Below are 16,244 nucleotides of genomic sequence, written 5' to 3'. Positions count from 1 at the left end.
TTCACATCTCTTCTGGTGTTTGCGCCTCCTGTCCTCCGTAGCTGGCAGCGTGTGCGTTCCCTCGATGTTCTCTTCTGCCTCGTAACATCTGAAATCCGCGCAGCAAAGCAGCGTAACAGCAAATCCGGACAGACGGAGGGCAGCGAGGCTGTCAGTTCTGTGTCTGGGGGAGATACCTGTGCTCTTCCCTCTCCCACCGTGGAAAAAAGGGAAGTTTTCAGTTAGGTTTTGTTCTTATACTTCCGAATATACTGGAAAGTGTGCTACCAGTTGAGAGACAGTAATACCCATCCCATTCCCTGTCTGAGACAGACTGATTTATTTGTAGCATGTATTGGAAATCCTGTTGAAGGAAGTTAAAACAATAGCTGCATTAGGTGAGATTTGGACACCGACTGTTTTCTTAGGAAGTACTCATGAATCCGCGCGCTGTGATCCAGCATGAATATATTGTGCGGATATCACAGCTTCCAACAGTATGAAAACACATTTTACAGTAAATCGATCATATAATGTCAACCATTGTCATTTGGTTTAGACTTCATGAGTCCAATAGTCAAGGTGATATGAAAAAGAATAATGTGTTTTACTCAGTCAAAAGGGAAATACTGAAGCTTGGTTTCGTTTGCTGTTACATGAAGTTGTCATTCAGTGATTTAACACACAGCCGTCTCTCAGTCGCTGAAAATACTCCTTTCTCAGGCCCGAACTCGAGGATTTTACAGACCTGTCTTACAGCACTGACATGAAGACGTCACCCAGGAAGATAAGTCGAGTAGCGCGTTTGGAAAAGGATTAAAGCCTAAGAACTCACTACCTTCTCTTTCGGTTACTTTCTTTTTTTGGAGCGTCATACCCTTAATGAGTGGGTCTCCTCTTGCCCCGTGGCAGTGCCGCCCAGCCCAGCTGCTTCTTTCTCGAGCCCGTGCGTCCTCGCTGGGACGCCTGCGGGGCAGGGAGGCAGAAAACAGCCCCCCGCGGGTTTGTGTCTGCGCTTTCACACCCATCTGCTCTTGGGAGGGCTGTGGCTCCCTAGCCTGAGAACCTGCGGCCCAGCCTCTGCTAGGATGGCGTTTCAGGAGCTAAAGGTGCATCATGACTTACGTATACTCTCCTATGCTTTTTTCGGAACGTGTTTAATTCTGAAATGGCCTTTAGATCGCCATTAACCACCCCTGTTAGTCCCTAGGCCCCTCACAGTGTGCCTTCCCCACACACTTATCTGTGCCTACAAATGACAGCATTTGTCGTTGAGCACATAAGCTTTATATAAATACTGTATATATATTGAGTATATATGTGTATTCTCAATGCCCTGCCTGCACAGGTGGTACAACCTGTCTCCTCTTCATCCCCCGTCTCTACAATTGCGCAGACAATGTTGGAAATGTGGGTGTGTTATCATCACGAGCTGTTTCTTTGCTGGCCGTAGCTCATAACCTCAAAAATTCAAAATCCGTTGTGCTGTGAGGCTGGAGACAAGGCGGCTCAAATGCACACTGCTGGACAAATGAGACAAAAGCCTCTCCTGGCCGTGCGTCCGCTCCCCCTCCTTGGTGCGTGAGAGCATCCCAGGGGATTTGCAGGCGTGTGGTGCCGGTGCTCAGCAGCACATCCCGATGGCTCCGGCAGCACGGACACCTCCGCTCAATCTCTAGCGACGGCCAAGGCCACACAGAAACGCCAGGGAACAAAAGGACAGACTTGACTGAAATGTCTGTATTACACACAAAAAGAAAAAAAAAAAAAAGAAAAAGAAAAAGAAAAACCAACCATGATGCCTCTGCAGCTGAAAGGGAGGATAAAACGAGAAAAAAAGGATGAGCTGACATGTAAACTGCAGCAAACCAGAGGGAAAACCGCCTCGAGGAGACCTTTCAGGAGCAGAGGGAAGGGAGAGGAAATAAAGAACGGGGGAGACAGATCCCAGCAGCGGGGGAACTAAACGCAGCTCCAGCACAAACCTTGTCCAGAAACGCACACAACAAACTCACCGCATGGTCCGAGGGACTGGGAGCAGGGGGGAGCGATGCCATCGAGATAAAATTGTGCAAGCCCTTTAATCCCGTAAGCATTCATTGGATGTGGAGTGTATTCACCGTCATTTTGCAATTCGGGACCACGTAAATATACCCCAATTATTAACGGCAGTTGTTAGCAGCTGCACTTTAATTAGCTCACATTCTCTAAGAACTGGTACATTATTTAATTTTGTAGTAGGCCAGTAATCTTTATTTATACCATGTAAATTCAAGTGCACTGAGAAATGATTCAACGCTCCCAAAAAAATTGTACTTGGAGTAGGTATTTCACGTGAAACTTTAAAAATATAAAATGAGGATCTATTCCCCCCATCATTCTGTCTCTTTTGCTGGGTGATATGAAACTGCAGACGGAGTTGTCGAGAACTAATTACCTTTCATCCTTTTCCTCAGTTGACAGGACTTGCACTGTGGGGCTCAGCGCTGGGTTTCTGCACCTGGCTGTGTGTATGAAATGTGAGGCTTTTGCCTCATCCGTAGCAATTTTTTTTTGTATGGAAATACAATCCCACATGCCCCACAAGCGTGGGGCTGCCCCTCTGGCGGGGGCTGGGGCTGGGCTGGAGCTGGGGCACTCGCCCTCCTTCGGGGCAGGGTTGAAGACTGGCCGTCTCCACGTCTGCCTGACCTGACAGGGCAGCTCTGGGCACTCCTGAAATATTTTCCATGGAAAATCACAAATCCCAACTCGACTGTATCTCTGTTCAGCATCTCGCTTTTCTTTGTTTAAAATAAGGATCAAAGTAGTGGCCAGAATGTCAAAATACGCACCCGCTTGCTCTATGTTATACGTACCGAATTGGTGTACATCTCCGTGCATGTATGTGCACTTTGATTACTCATATCTCGTCGACAGGGAAAGCTTTTAACAAATCCCCTTCATTCCGGAGGTGTCTGAAGGGTTTTTGAATAGCCCAGCTAAGGTACTCCAGGAGAATCATGCATGTATTTGCAACATAAATTCGGGATTTTTCCTCTTTTTGGTGGCAGTGGCCAACTCACTGCTGTTCAACCCAGTCTTCCAAAAAAAGTATCCATGGCAGCAGTGGTACACAACCAGTATGGCTGATAGTCACAGATTAATTATTTCTCAGTTACTTCTGTCTCAAAAATGAGGTTTTCCTTTTAAACATAAGTTGCAGTGCGGAGTGTTTGCAGAAGGCCTGCAGGCAGCACAAGGAACCTCCATGGGTAAGCACAGCTTCAGTCCAGACTTGTTAAGTACTTTTTAATTTTATGCACTGTGGGCGCTAGTGTGTGACCTTATCAACAATGGTGTTATTGTGCCGAAGTAGGAACGAGGATTGGAACGGGGTGTGCCTCAGTTTTTAAGAAATATTGCACCAAAGCCTGTGAGAAAGTAATACAAAAATCGTTTCCCATTAATACTGCTCTGGTGGGAGGGGAGAAGCAGTCAGACCAAACTTTGACCTTCTCGGACCTTTTTTTCCTCTTTGTTTCTTTGCATGAAAATGTTTCATACAGGCCTACCTTTCATTTCTTAAGCTGAATAATTCAGACTTTGCTGCTCCTAAAGCTGTTCCCAAAAAGAGCAGTTCGTTCCAGGACGTGGCTCTCTACCCTGTAAAAAGTTCCACCAGTTTTATGTCAGTAATGGTCAGTCTCAAGCCCTTCAGTTCCCAGCTAAGGGAGCTGAACTCCTAACCCCCGCTGCTGGAGCCGGGGCCCGCAGCCTGCTTTAGGTGAGGTGTTGGTGCTTGGTTTTGCAGATCCGAAACGTGGCAGCCAACCTGTGCGTGGACAGCAAGCACGGGGCCACGGGGACGGAGCTGAGGCTGGACATCTGCGTGAAGGACGGCTCGGAACGGACCTGGTCGCACGAGCAGGTATTTGGTCCGTGGAGAGAGCAGCAGTGTAAAACTGTTGCTTCTCTTTGCCAGTTTCTAAACGTTTAATTTGTGAACGATTGCTGACCTTAATGGCTTTTACAAAGTGCCCTTCAACATAACCTTGGAAACGCCAGCCGCCACCCGGGCTGAATGTTCTTCTTAATTTCCAAAAAGAATTGCAATGTCCAAAGAGGGAGTGGAGTCACAGGACGAAGGGGAAGGGTTTTACACTGACAGAGGGGAGACTGAGATGAGATGTGAGGCAGAAATTCTTGGCTGTGAGGGCGGTGAGCCCCTGGCCCAGGGTGCCCAGAGAAGCTGTGGCTGCCCCATCCCTGGAGGGGTTCAAGGCCAGGTTGGACGGGGCTTGGAGCAACCTGGGCTGGTGGGAGGTGTCCCTGCCCAGGGCAGGGGGTTGAACGAGATGATCTTTAAGGTCCCTTCCCACCCAAACCAGTCTGTGATTCTGAGAGCTTTTGGGTGTCCCATTCTCCCCTGCCGTGTCATGAAAACATGTTGATTTTGGTTCAGTTACCTGAAAATATTTTAAATATAGTACCTGGGGTTGTAAAGCTCCAGTGGTCGCCTGCATCTATCCTTTCATCTCAGTAAGCTCCATAAGCAGTTATATTTTAAATTAATATGAGGTACAGGTGAGATAAATGGGTAAAAGCTAGAAAGAAAGAGTTTTACAAAGACAAGGGATGATAAAGAATCAAAAAAAGCTTTTATCTTGGTTGGTTAGGTAGAAAAATATTAAGTCTCAGGAGTACAGAGGAAAAGAGCTCTGATTTGTACTCATTGTGGCTGTGAGTGCCTTAGGAATGAGATCACGACCCACAGGTGTGGGTCTGGTCAACGTGAGCAAAGAGAATTGGGATGAAAAGTACAACCTAGCCATTTATTAGCAATTTTAGTGAATGTGCCTTTCACAGGGCAAGGTCCCAGATTAGCAAAACTTCCCAATGCTGAGGAGAAGGATTGACCTGGCAGTTGCACCTGGCACTTTGTAGAAGCATAAAAGCTCAGGAGAGAGGAGTGCCGAGGGGTATTAAAAGTGCTGAGGTCAAGAAGTCATTCTCCAAGGATACCGAGAAACGCAGGGGGAGGGGTGCGAGGGAGTGAAACCAAGGAGCTGAAGGATGATCCCAATTTAGGTAAGCGCCAACGTGGGACAAGGAGAGTTGCAGAAAGAAGGCTTCTTCACATAGCTACCAAAGATGCCAACGCTAGATAAATATAATCCTGTTTTTTTTATGGAAGACGTCCAGTCATTCAAGCAATTAATTGAAGGAAGTTGTAGGGTCCAGACTAGATCATCCCAGTGCTCTCTGACTTTAAAATCTGCAAACCTGAAGAGCTCCAAACCCTCCTCCAGAAGGGAGGGAGTCCTGAGGCTGCCAGAGACGAGAGAAAGGAGGGAAGAAAACTGGATGAAAAGGTGAGAGAAGAAAAGAATTTAGCAGGGAAAGCAGAGAAAAGGGAGAACTGAAATATCCTTTGAAGAAGTGAGTGCTTGTGAGGAAGGGGAAGGGATGCGAAGGGAGCAAGGTGGGGAGGAATCAGTGTTTCAGTGCACTGAATGCGATGCATTGCGATGTTTGGGATCAGACTGGATGTAAAGGTCTCATTCTGTTCTAATGCCGAAAAGTGACTTCACTAAAAGAAATAGGATTAAGCTGGCATGAAAGGAGTTCACCCAACCAGGTCCTCAGAGCGCAGAAGCAGCACGAGGAGGCCTCAAGCACGTCGGTGCTTGCCCTGCACTCCCAGGGCAGTGTGAGTTCTGTCTGCCAGGCTGGTGTGGAGCACAGAATCGTTATGGTTGGAAGGGACCCTTCAGATCATCAAGTCCAACCATTAACCCAACACTACCAAGCCCACCACTAACGCATGTCCCTCAGCACCACGTCTGCCCGGCTTTTAAATCCCTCCAGGGATGGCGACTCCACCACTCCCTGGGCAGCCTCTTCCAATGCCTGACAACCCTTTGGTGAAGAAATTTTTTGCAATATCCATCCTAAACCTCCCCTGCTGCAACTTGAGGCCGTTTCCTCTTGTCCTATTGCCTGTAGAGAGTGATGTCCGCCATTTTCCTTTGCTGCCGGTTGATCAGACCCATGGAGCCCAAGTTTCCTTGAAGCCAGAAGTTAGCTGTGGGAAGACAGAGATGGAAGAATGGCAAGCTGTGCCATCCTTTCCTTCTCCTCTGGCTTTTAATTGTCTTCCAATGATTCTGTGAATTTATGATTCTATGATTCTCTCTTCTCAAGTCCCTCAGCGGGGCCAGGCAGTAGGTGGACAGGCATCACCCCTAAGATCACAGAATCACAGAATCTACATGGTTGGAAAGGACTCTTAAGATCATCGAGGGCAACCAAACAACCTACAATCTCTGCCACTAGAGCATGCCCTGAAGTGCCACATCTGGACGTTCCTTAAACACCTCTAGGGATGGTGACTCAACCCCCTCCCTGGGCAGGCTGTTCCAGTGCCTGACCACTCTTTCAGTAAAGTAATTCCTCCTAATGTCTAACCTAAACCTCCCCTGCCGCAGCTTCAGCCCATTTCCTCTGGTCCTGTCATTATTCCCCTGGGAGAAGAGGCCAACCCCCACCTCTCTGCACCCTCCTTTCAGGGAGTTGTAGAGGGCAATGAGGTCTCCCCTCAGCCTCCTCTTCTCCAAGCTAAACATGCCCAGCTCCCTCAGCCTCTCCTCAGATGCCCTGGTCTCCAGACCCCTCCCCAGCCTGGTCGCTCTCCTCTGGACACGCTCCAGCACCTCAATGTCCCTCTTGTACAGCGGGGCCCAGAACTGAACACAGCACTCGAGGTGAGGCCTCACCAGTGCCCAGTACAGAGGCACCATCACTTCCCTGCTCCTGCTGGCCACGCTGTTCCTGATACAAGCCAGGATGCTGTTAGCCTTCTTGGCCACCTGGGCACACTGCTGGCTCATGTTAAGATGGCCATCCACCAGCACCCCCAGGTCCTTTTCTGTTGGGCAGCTTTCCAGACACTCTCCCCCAAGCCTGTAGCGTTGCTTGGGGTTGTTGTGACCAAAATGCAGGACCTGGCACTTGGCCTTATTAAACCTCCTACAGTTGGCCTTGGCCCATGGATCCAGCCTGTCCCGGTCCCTCTGTAGAGCCTTCCTACCCTCAAGCAGATCAACACACCCACCTAGTTTGGTGTCATCTGCAAACTTACTGAGGGTGCACTCAATCCCCTCATCCAGATCATTGATAAAGATATTAAACAAAACTGGGCCCAAAACTGAGCCCTGAGGGACACCACTGGTGACCGGCCGCCAAGAGGATTTCACCCCATTAATCCCAACTCTCTGGGCACGGCCATCCAGCCAGTTTTTAACCCAGCAAAGAGTACACTTGTCTATGCCATGATTCGCCAGCTTCTCCAGGAGAATGCTGTGGGGGACAGTGTCAAAGGCCTTACCAAAGTCCAGATAGACAACGTCCACAGCCTTCCCCGCATCCAGAAGGCGGGTGACATGGTCATAGAGAGAGATCAGGTTGGTTAAGCAGGACCTCCCCTTCCTAAACCCATGCTGGCTGGCCCTGATCCCTTGGCTGCCCTGCACTTGCCGTGAGAGCTCACTCAAGATGATCCTCTCCATGATCTTTCCTGGTACCAAGGTCAGGCTGACAGGCCTGTAGTTCCCCAGATCCTCCTTCCGACCCTTCTTGTAGATGTGCATCACATTAGCCACCCTCCACTCGTCTGGCACCTGCCCTGTTGACCAGGATTGTTGATAAATGATGGAGAGAGGCTTGGTGAGCTCTCCTGCCGGCTCCCTGAGTACTCTTGGGTGAATCCCATCCGGCCCCATAGACTTATGTGCGTCTAGGTGCAGAAGCAGATCATTGACTACTTCCTCCTGGATTATGGGTGGGTTGTTCTGCTCTCCATCCTTATCTTCCAGCTCAGGAGGCTGAACACCCTGGGGATAGCTGGTCTGACTATTGAAGACGGAGGCAAAGAAGGCGCTCAGTATCTCAGCCTTCTCCTTGTCCTTGGTTGCAACTTTTCCCCCAGCATCCAGTAAGGGATAGAGATTCTCCCTGGCTCTCTTTTTGTTGATGTATTTATAAAAACTTTTTTGGTTGTCCTTAATGTTAGTGGCCAAGTTGAGCTCCAGCTGGGCTTTTGCCTTCCTAATTTTCTCTCTGTATAACCTAATGAGATCTCTGTACTCCTCCTGAGTTGCCTGTCCCTTCTTCCAAAGGTGGTAAACCCTCCTTTTATTCCTAAGTCCCATCAGAAGTTCCTTATGCATCCAGACTGGCCATTTTCCCCGCCCTTTAATCTTGTGACACTTGGGGACAGCCTGCTCCTGGGCCTTTAAGATTTCCTCCTTGAAGAGCGTCCAGCCTTCCTGGACCCCTTTGCCCTTCAGGACTGTCTCCCAAGGGACTCTCTCAACCAGTGTCCTGAACAGGACAAAGTCCGCCCTCCAGAAGCCCAAGGTGGAGGTTTTGCAAACCCCCCTCCTTACATCGCTATGAATTGAAAACTTGACCATTTCATGGTCCCTAAACCCAAGACGACCTCTGACCACCACATCTCCCACTAGTCCTTCTCTGTTTGTCAACAGTTGGTCTAGCGAGGAAGCTCCCCTGGTAGGTTCCCCTACCAGTTGTGCCAGGAAGTTCTCTTCCATGCACTCAAGGAACCTCCTAGCCTGCCTGCTCTCTGCTGTGCTTTATTTCCAGCAGATACCCAGCAGGTTGAAGTCCCCAACCAGAACAAGGGCTGGCGATTGCGAGACGTCAGCCAGCTGCTTATAGAACACTTCATCTGTCTCCTCATCCTGGTTGGGTGGTCTATAGCATACTCCCAGCACATCTCCCTTATTTCCCTTCCCCTTCATCCTTACCCATAAACACTCGACTTTACCCACTGGAATCTAGCTCTATACAATCAAAACACTCCCTAATGTACAGAGCCACACCCCCGCCTCTCCTTCCTTGCCTGTCCCTTCTGAAGAGCTTATAGCCATTCATCGCAGCATTCCAGTCGTGACAGTCATCCCACCACGTTTCCGTGATGGCAACTACATCATAGCTGTCCTGCTGCACAACGGCTTCCAGCTCATCCCGTTTGTTGCCCATGCTGCATGCATTCCTGTAGATGCACTTGAGCTGGGCTACCGATTTCACCCCACCCTTGGCCCTTTATCCCTAGACTCATTACTAGTGGGCCTGGTTTTATCCCCTTCCCCCTTCGATACTAGTTTAAAGCCCTGTCCATGAGCCTTGCTAACTCTTGGCCTAGTAGCCTTTTCCCCTTTTGGGATAGGGTTTTCCCGTTCTTAGCAAGCAGGCCTGGTGTCCTGCAGATCAAAGTATGATCACTGAACCCAAAGCCCTGCTCGTAGCACCAGTTTCGGAGCCAGGTGTTGATCCGTCCAATTTTCTTGTTCACCCATTCGTCAGTCCCCAAAACTGGAAGGGCAGAGGAGAACACAATTTGTGCTCCCGAACCCTTGACAAGCCGTCCCCAGGCCCTGAAATCTTTCTTCATTGCCCTATGGGCCCAGCAGGTGGCCATGCAGCCTGCCCAGCCCGCTCTTCTCTACCTGGAGGTAGAGTTCAAGTCCGAAACATGGCGTCTCGTCTTTGTGCGGGGTGCGTGTCGTCCGCTCATGTCTTAGCACAACCAGCTGACGGACCCCAGCCAGGCAGCCAGCCGTGGAACAGGGCTGTCAGGCTTTCCATGGTATCAAAAGGGCCTTTGTCCTCCGGACGGCCCCAAGCCAATGCCTCTACCAGACAGTCATTCTTCGGGCCCTGTGCCAGGCTGTCCTTTGCCCAGTTACTGCGTGACAGGGCTGGGCCACATCAGAAGCTGAAGCCTGGGGGTGTTGCTCGGTTGCAAACGCAGAGGATGGGGATGTGTTTTATGGTCTCTGAGGTGAGAGTGAAGGCGGAGGAGGAGGATGAGTAGAGGGTTTCTTGGTAGCAGCCCCGCGGGCTGCAGGTGAGGAGCAGCCTGCTGTTTGTTAGTAACCTGTCTGGAAATCCAGGTGCAGCCTTGTTTCGAATCACCAAGCAGGCAGGAATGGACGGAGGGGTACAAAAGGCCTTGTCCGTGTCTTGTGAAGTTGGGCGCAGGAGGCTCCGAACAGCATAGGTCAAAGGAACAGCAAAATCCAGAGGGACGGGTAGTGGCAAAGAGGAGCACTATGTACTCGGGACTTCAGCTGAGAACATGGAGCACTGTTGCACGTTACGCAGGGGAGAGACAGACAAGTGTCTGTTCTACAGACAGCTGAAGGAAGCCTCGCAATTGCAGGCTTTGGTTCTTATGGGGGACTTCAATCCCCCTGATATCTGCTGGGAAGACCACACAGCCAGGCACGCACGGGCCAGGAGGCTCCGCCAGTGCATTGGTGATAACTTTTTGACACAGAGGATATACAGAATAATACAGAAGTAAACAGGGAGTGGCAGCAGCTAACAGAGAGAGCAAGGGCTTACAATGAGATACACAACAACAAAAAAGCAAATATTTGGATATATGCTCGTATTTTTGTGCCTGAAGGCTGAGAGAAATGGTAACGCCTCTCAAATGCAGCACTTGGAGGATAGTACAGCATTGAAGATGACTATCTGTTAAGAGCTGTATCTTTTACGAAGCCCATGGAAAGAAGATAGCTATCGTAATGAAAGGGTTAAAATCTGGGAAACACAACAGAAGTGTTGAGGATCAGGCCCATAGGAGGCCCAACTCCAGTTGGGATTTGCAGATGCTGGTTCCACCATGGAGCAGGGTGCTGGGGAAGAACCAGCCGTGGGAGCTGGGGTTCTCCACGTTTGTACTGCGGAAAATCAAAAGTCATGCCAAAAGCTGAAGAACAGCACTGACACCAAAAAAAAAGAAGGAAAAACCAAACCCTGATAGCTCTCGGCAGAGCTTCTCGGTAGCGGTTTACAACCTGTTCTCTGCGAGGACTGGTCTGTGGGAAAGGAAAATGTACTCTGCATCCTTACATTCGGTGCTGTCAGACCTGTCACCTCCGTCCAATGATGGAAAGGTGTCAGTGTCACAGCATCATTTCAGACAGCCGGCGTCTGATGGAGAAAGATTCCTCTATTAAGTGTGAGCCCCTACGGCTCCTCGTGGGCAGCAGGAAAAAGCTGCCTGTAGCTCGCAGGGCTGGCGGTAGAAAGATGGTGATCATTTGATGTGTGCTGTCTGGGGGGAAAAAGACAATCGAGAGAGGATATGCTAAGAGTGTCCCGTATAAACAGAAAGAAAGTGTTCATTGAACATGGGAAAAACGCTGCGATGGGAAGATCTCCCCAGGTTTCCTCTGCAGAGCCGAACGAGAGCTGGGGAGCCGTCGCCAGCAGAGGTTTTCTGAGTCCTGGCTCGCTGCAGCCCGAGAGCCTGCGAGTGCGGCTGTAACGGGGGCAGTACAGGCTTTAGCACACATTGTCCCTTCCTGGCACAACATCCCTGGCCTTATTCCACATCGCCATCAATGCGCTTTGTCCTGGTGTGCACGACACAGGACTAATTTCTAACGCTTGGGGAAACTGCACTTTTAGAAGACTCTAGTGTCTGAATTCGTGAAAATATTTACTTTATAGCCAGCTAGGCTCTGTGGGATTCAAGGTCTCGGTGTTTTTGAGCTCACCAGGTGCAGGATTGAGGAGGAGCGAGACCCGGGCACTTGACCCAAGCTGCCAACAGGATTATTTCATACCACGAACAGCACATTCGATATAAATTAGAAAGTTTGCTGCGTAGTTTCTCGCTCTCCCTTGATGGTGGCGGTCCAGAGAACTCCTTGCCCTGGTGACGGAGCCCTGAGCCCTTCCCTTCCTCCCACAGCCGCAGCGCTCGCAGGGTCCCACATGGGCTGTCCCTGTGGGGAGTGCAGCTTCCTGCTGATGGAGTGGGCTGAGGATAATCCTTGTATATGTTATATTAGTATCAGGATCAATACTGGTTCTTTATCTGTATTATCTTTATTATCTTCACCTGCTGGAGGGTAGGAAGGCTCTGCAGAGGGATCTGGACAGGCTGGATGGATGGGCCCAGGCCCATGGTGTGAGGTTCAACAAGGCCAAGTGCCGGGTCCTGCTCTTGGGTCACACCAACCCCATGGACGCTCCAGGCTGGGGGCAGAGCGTCTGGAGAGCTGCCCGGAGGAAAAGGACCTGGGGGTGTTGGTCGACAGTGGCTGAATATGAGCCAGCAGTGTGTCCAGGTGGCCAAGAAGGCCAGCAGCATCCTGGCCTGTGTCAGGAACAGTGGTGGCCAGCAGGGCTGGGGCAGTGACCGTCCCCCTGGACTGGGCACTGGTGAGGCCCCACCTCGAGGGCTGTGCCCAGTTTTGGGCCCCTCACCACAAGACAGACACTGAGGGGCTGGAGTGTGTCCAGAGAAGGGCAACGGAGCCGGTGAGGGGTCTGGAGCACAAGTCTGGTGAGGAGCGGCTGAGGGAGCTGGGGGGGTTCAGCCTGGAGAAGAGGAGGCTGAGGGGAGACCTTCTCGCTCTCCACAGCTCCCTGAAAGGAGGGGGTAGCCAGGGGGGGTCGGGCCAGGGGACAAGGGGAAATGGCCCCAAGTTGCGCCAGGGGAGGTTTAGGATGGATATTGGGAACAATTTCTTTATGGAAAGGGCTGTCAAGCATTGGAAGAGGCTGCCCGGGGCAGTGGTGGAGTCACCACCCCTGGAGGGGTTTCAAAGCCGGGCAGACGTGGCGCTTAGAGATATGAATTAGTGATGGTCTTTGTCAGTGTTGGGTTGACGGTTGGACTCAATGATCTGAAAGGTCCCTTCCAACCTAGGTGATTCTATGATTCTGTGATTATTATTGTTAATTATTTAGTCTTATCCTATTAAATCTATTTATATTTCAATCCTTGTTTTTCCTTGTTTTCCCCAAGTCCCCTTCCTGTACAGGGAGGGTTCATCAGATGATAGAATAATTGTCTAAACGGCAATAAATTGTCACGGGCTTTTTCAAACCATAACAGCTTTAATTGCGGTTGGCATCACTTAATTGCACCCAGGCAGGGTCTCGTTGAACCAGCAACCGGGATGAGGAGTGGGGAACCGTTGGCCATGTGCTGTTAGATGTTTTTTTTCTGGTAATAATACATCGTCGCATTGTCTGTTTTCCTAGCTCTTCACATTTGGCTGGAGAGAAGACATCCGCCCCGGGGAGCCGCTCCACACCAGGAAGTTCTGCTTGGATGCCGTCTCGCACAGCAGCCCGGTGACGCTCTACGACTGCCACGGGATGAAGGGCAACCAGCACTGGAGCTACAGGAAGGTGGGACCCGCTCCGGAGCGTCCCCGAGCATCAGCCCATACTCAGTTTAGCGCAGGCTCATGTTTTCCCATCAAAGAGGTTATGTTTTAAAATCCACCCCCATCTTACTCCAATTTAATTTCATGGTAATCTCCCCAGAGTATGTTCCTTCAGAGCGCTGGGCTATTTAGGTCAAATTTAAATGAAAATGGATCTGATCCAGCGCAGAGGGTGGCTGTGCTGGAACTGCTCCCTGAAAGGTGTTTTGCCATTCTGGAGCTTCAGGATGCTTGTGGCATTTTAACAGAAGCACTTTGGAGACGTTTTCATCCAACGCGACAGCAGCAAGAAACGCTGCTCATGAGTTAAATATTATTATTTTACTGTGTTTTAAAGATTACAAGTGGCAGAAAAATCTCCCTCAAAAACAAATAAAAACCCCAACCAAACATTAAAAGCACTGCCGTAAGCCCAAAGAAGGCAGGAGTTTATAAATGAAAGATAAGCAGCTTAGACACTACTTTGATCTGCCACGTTCCAGCCCATTTTTATAAATCACTGGAAACAGGAGGTCAAGCTCGAGACTGCCAGAGCCTGACTGGGGGCAGAAAGCCCTGGCAGGGCTACCGAGTTGTTGGTGGTGTTAGGTTTTTTAAATGGTCGATCAGCGAGTTCCGTTTTAATGATTTCACTAATAAACTCTGTTCCACGCAGGATAAGGACAGACCCAGCTCTGGCGCTTCTGGTGCCCGCTGTGCCTTCCCCACCCCCTTGCTTAAGCTGAGGACCAAGGGCCAGGAATTGGACTTTGCCAGATAAAACCAACAATGCTTTCTAGTTTGAAATGATATATAGTGGAATAATATAATATATTATTATATATATAAAATATAATTCAGAATTATTAAAAATAGTTTCGCCCCAACCCTTTTTCTGAGTGCCTGCTTGTTAGCCTCTGCCTCTTTACCCTGTTTACGTTGCAACTGGAGATTTTCTGGGAGTGTAATCCCTTTGAAACCGAGGTGTTGCCTGTAATAAAGTGAGAAGGTCTGGGCCAGATATTTAGAGGACATAAATTATCGTGGCCGTATTGCTGCATATCTGGCTTTATAATGCCATAATAATACCTTCTTGCTTCAAAGCCCTTCCAATTTATCTTTTTGCCTACCCAAGCTGCAAGAAAGAAGCTTTCATACCTTCAGCACTTCATTGGTGCCTGATGTAGCTGTTCGTAAGACAAAATGCGGGTCTGGAGCTACCCCCTCTATAAGGCTCATCACCTTTCATGTGGGCAGAATACAGCAGATAACTAAAGAAAAATGACATTTGAAAAAATACACAGTGTGATTTCTATTAAATCCTCTGCACAGCTTCATTTTTCATCTCCAGAAGGCTGACAGGGCTCGTATAAAAATTCCCACTGCAAGGCAGGCATTTCCATCTCAGCAAGAAACACCACAAAGTTTTGTCATGACGGAAGCACCGACACAGCCTTGACTGTAATACCACCCTGACAGCAAGCCGATTAGTTTGCATAAACCTTCAAATGAAGAAACTGCATTGGAAAAATAGAATTACGTATACATGGTTTTCTTTAGGCTTAGTTTTAGTTGGGCTACCCAGCAAACAGGTTTTTAGTGTTTCACACAGTCTGTTTCCTCAGATACAGGGGGGAGTTACATTAGAGATTTGTGGTGGTACAGCTCTACCTCCAAAATCCTCACAATATAATCCTTATCTAGTTTTGAAGACGTCTTGGCAATAGGATTTATAGTGTTTCCCCCCCCAAAAAAAACCCAGCCTGTGGAAGAAAAGGATGTTACATTGGTTTAACTGATCTCTGCTGGAGCCTGTTCTGTAGAGGGTGCTCTGCTACTAAACTTGCACCCCCAGGAACTAGGTAGTGGTCTGGTTAAGCGAGAAGTGCCTCCCTTTAGCAAACAGCGAGCGGGTCAGCAACTCAGGCCTGTTCTCGGCACCGCGTACGGACACTGTGGCTAATGACCTAATGGTCACCGATCCCGCTGCCAATAATGCTTCCCATGTTGGAGCAAAAATGACCTTGTTTGTCAGTATCTTACAAGATGCTTAATATGAAGCGTTTCTTACCACGCTGTCACACTGTTCCTGTAAAACTAGAAGAGGGTTTTATTCTTTTAAGGATGAGTCTCTTCTCATGAGCGTTCGCATCCTCGAGCCACTGGTAAGGAGAAGTTGGGGCTGTGACGAGATTACAGAATGCTGCAAATACAGGTTGAAGCCAGGCACTGTTTTAAGATTCCATATTCTGAGAGCATAGAAACCCCGACAACCTCTATTTGGATACTGGCAAATAAAAACAGCTTAAATATTTTAGTGGCAAGTGGAATACATTAATGTTTTACTCTGGGTAAGGAGTGCTCTTCTGAAAAAATTCCCTTCCAGCTTCTCCCTGCACTTAGTTTCTCGTTGCAGTGCGGTCTCAGTGTGTGCAAACTGGATTCTTTTCAGATAAATAGAACCAAAAATACCACTAATAAACACGTGTCAGAAAACTATTCTTATTCCCATACTGCTAATCACATATGCGGCTGCACGTTAAACTACATCCAAGCAACTACTTGGAAGCCTAGTAAGTCTGCGATATTAAATAATCAGGTTTTTAGGACCAATCCAAAATATTGGTCTATAAGAAAGCAGCCAGGTATACCTTTAAGGAATCCCTGTAAGCGGCGATGGAGTAGAATGAACCCCAGTCATACCATAAACTCTCCTGCGTGTTGGAGACAGAAGAAAGTGAGTTTAATACCGGGAACAAAAAATACTGACACCATAATGGGGCTCCCATCAATGATGGGAGCAATGTGAGAAATCAGATAAATGTGAATAACCTGAAATTATTAGAGATCTGGGAGAATAGCGGCTTCCCAACCTAAAGCTGTTTCCTCGACTCTCTTTGAGACTCCTAAGCATGCCAGAGCCAAAGATCAACAGTGCCTACGAATTCCCATCCCTCCCAGTGAAGGAATACGCCGCTGGTCCTCAATGTAGCATCGCTCTGGTTGACAGGTAGTACATTGGGT

The 16,244-nt window shown here is 49.0% G+C and overlaps 1 protein-coding gene across 3 annotated transcripts in view; it reads left to right on the top strand.

Annotated features, from left to right (window-relative positions):
* Nucleotides 1-16,244, top strand: part of GALNTL6 (polypeptide N-acetylgalactosaminyltransferase like 6) — a 459,205-nt gene that overhangs the window by 429,480 nt on the left and 13,481 nt on the right. For all 3 annotated transcript variants that reach the window (XM_074588461.1, XM_074588460.1, XM_074588462.1), the window contains 2 exons: nucleotides 3,773-3,889; nucleotides 13,054-13,203. In XM_074588461.1, coding sequence (XP_074444562.1) covers nucleotides 3,773-3,889; nucleotides 13,054-13,203 — 267 coding nt within the window. The remainder of the gene's footprint in view (nucleotides 1-3,772; nucleotides 3,890-13,053; nucleotides 13,204-16,244) is intronic.

The sequence above is a fragment of the Larus michahellis genome, chromosome 5, assembly GCF_964199755.1.
Source record: "Larus michahellis chromosome 5, bLarMic1.1, whole genome shotgun sequence".
In the NCBI taxonomy this organism is placed as follows: Eukaryota; Metazoa; Chordata; class Aves; order Charadriiformes; family Laridae; genus Larus; species Larus michahellis.
The sequence above is the reverse complement of the archived record's forward strand: the minus strand, read 5'-3'. Positions and strand labels throughout refer to the sequence as shown.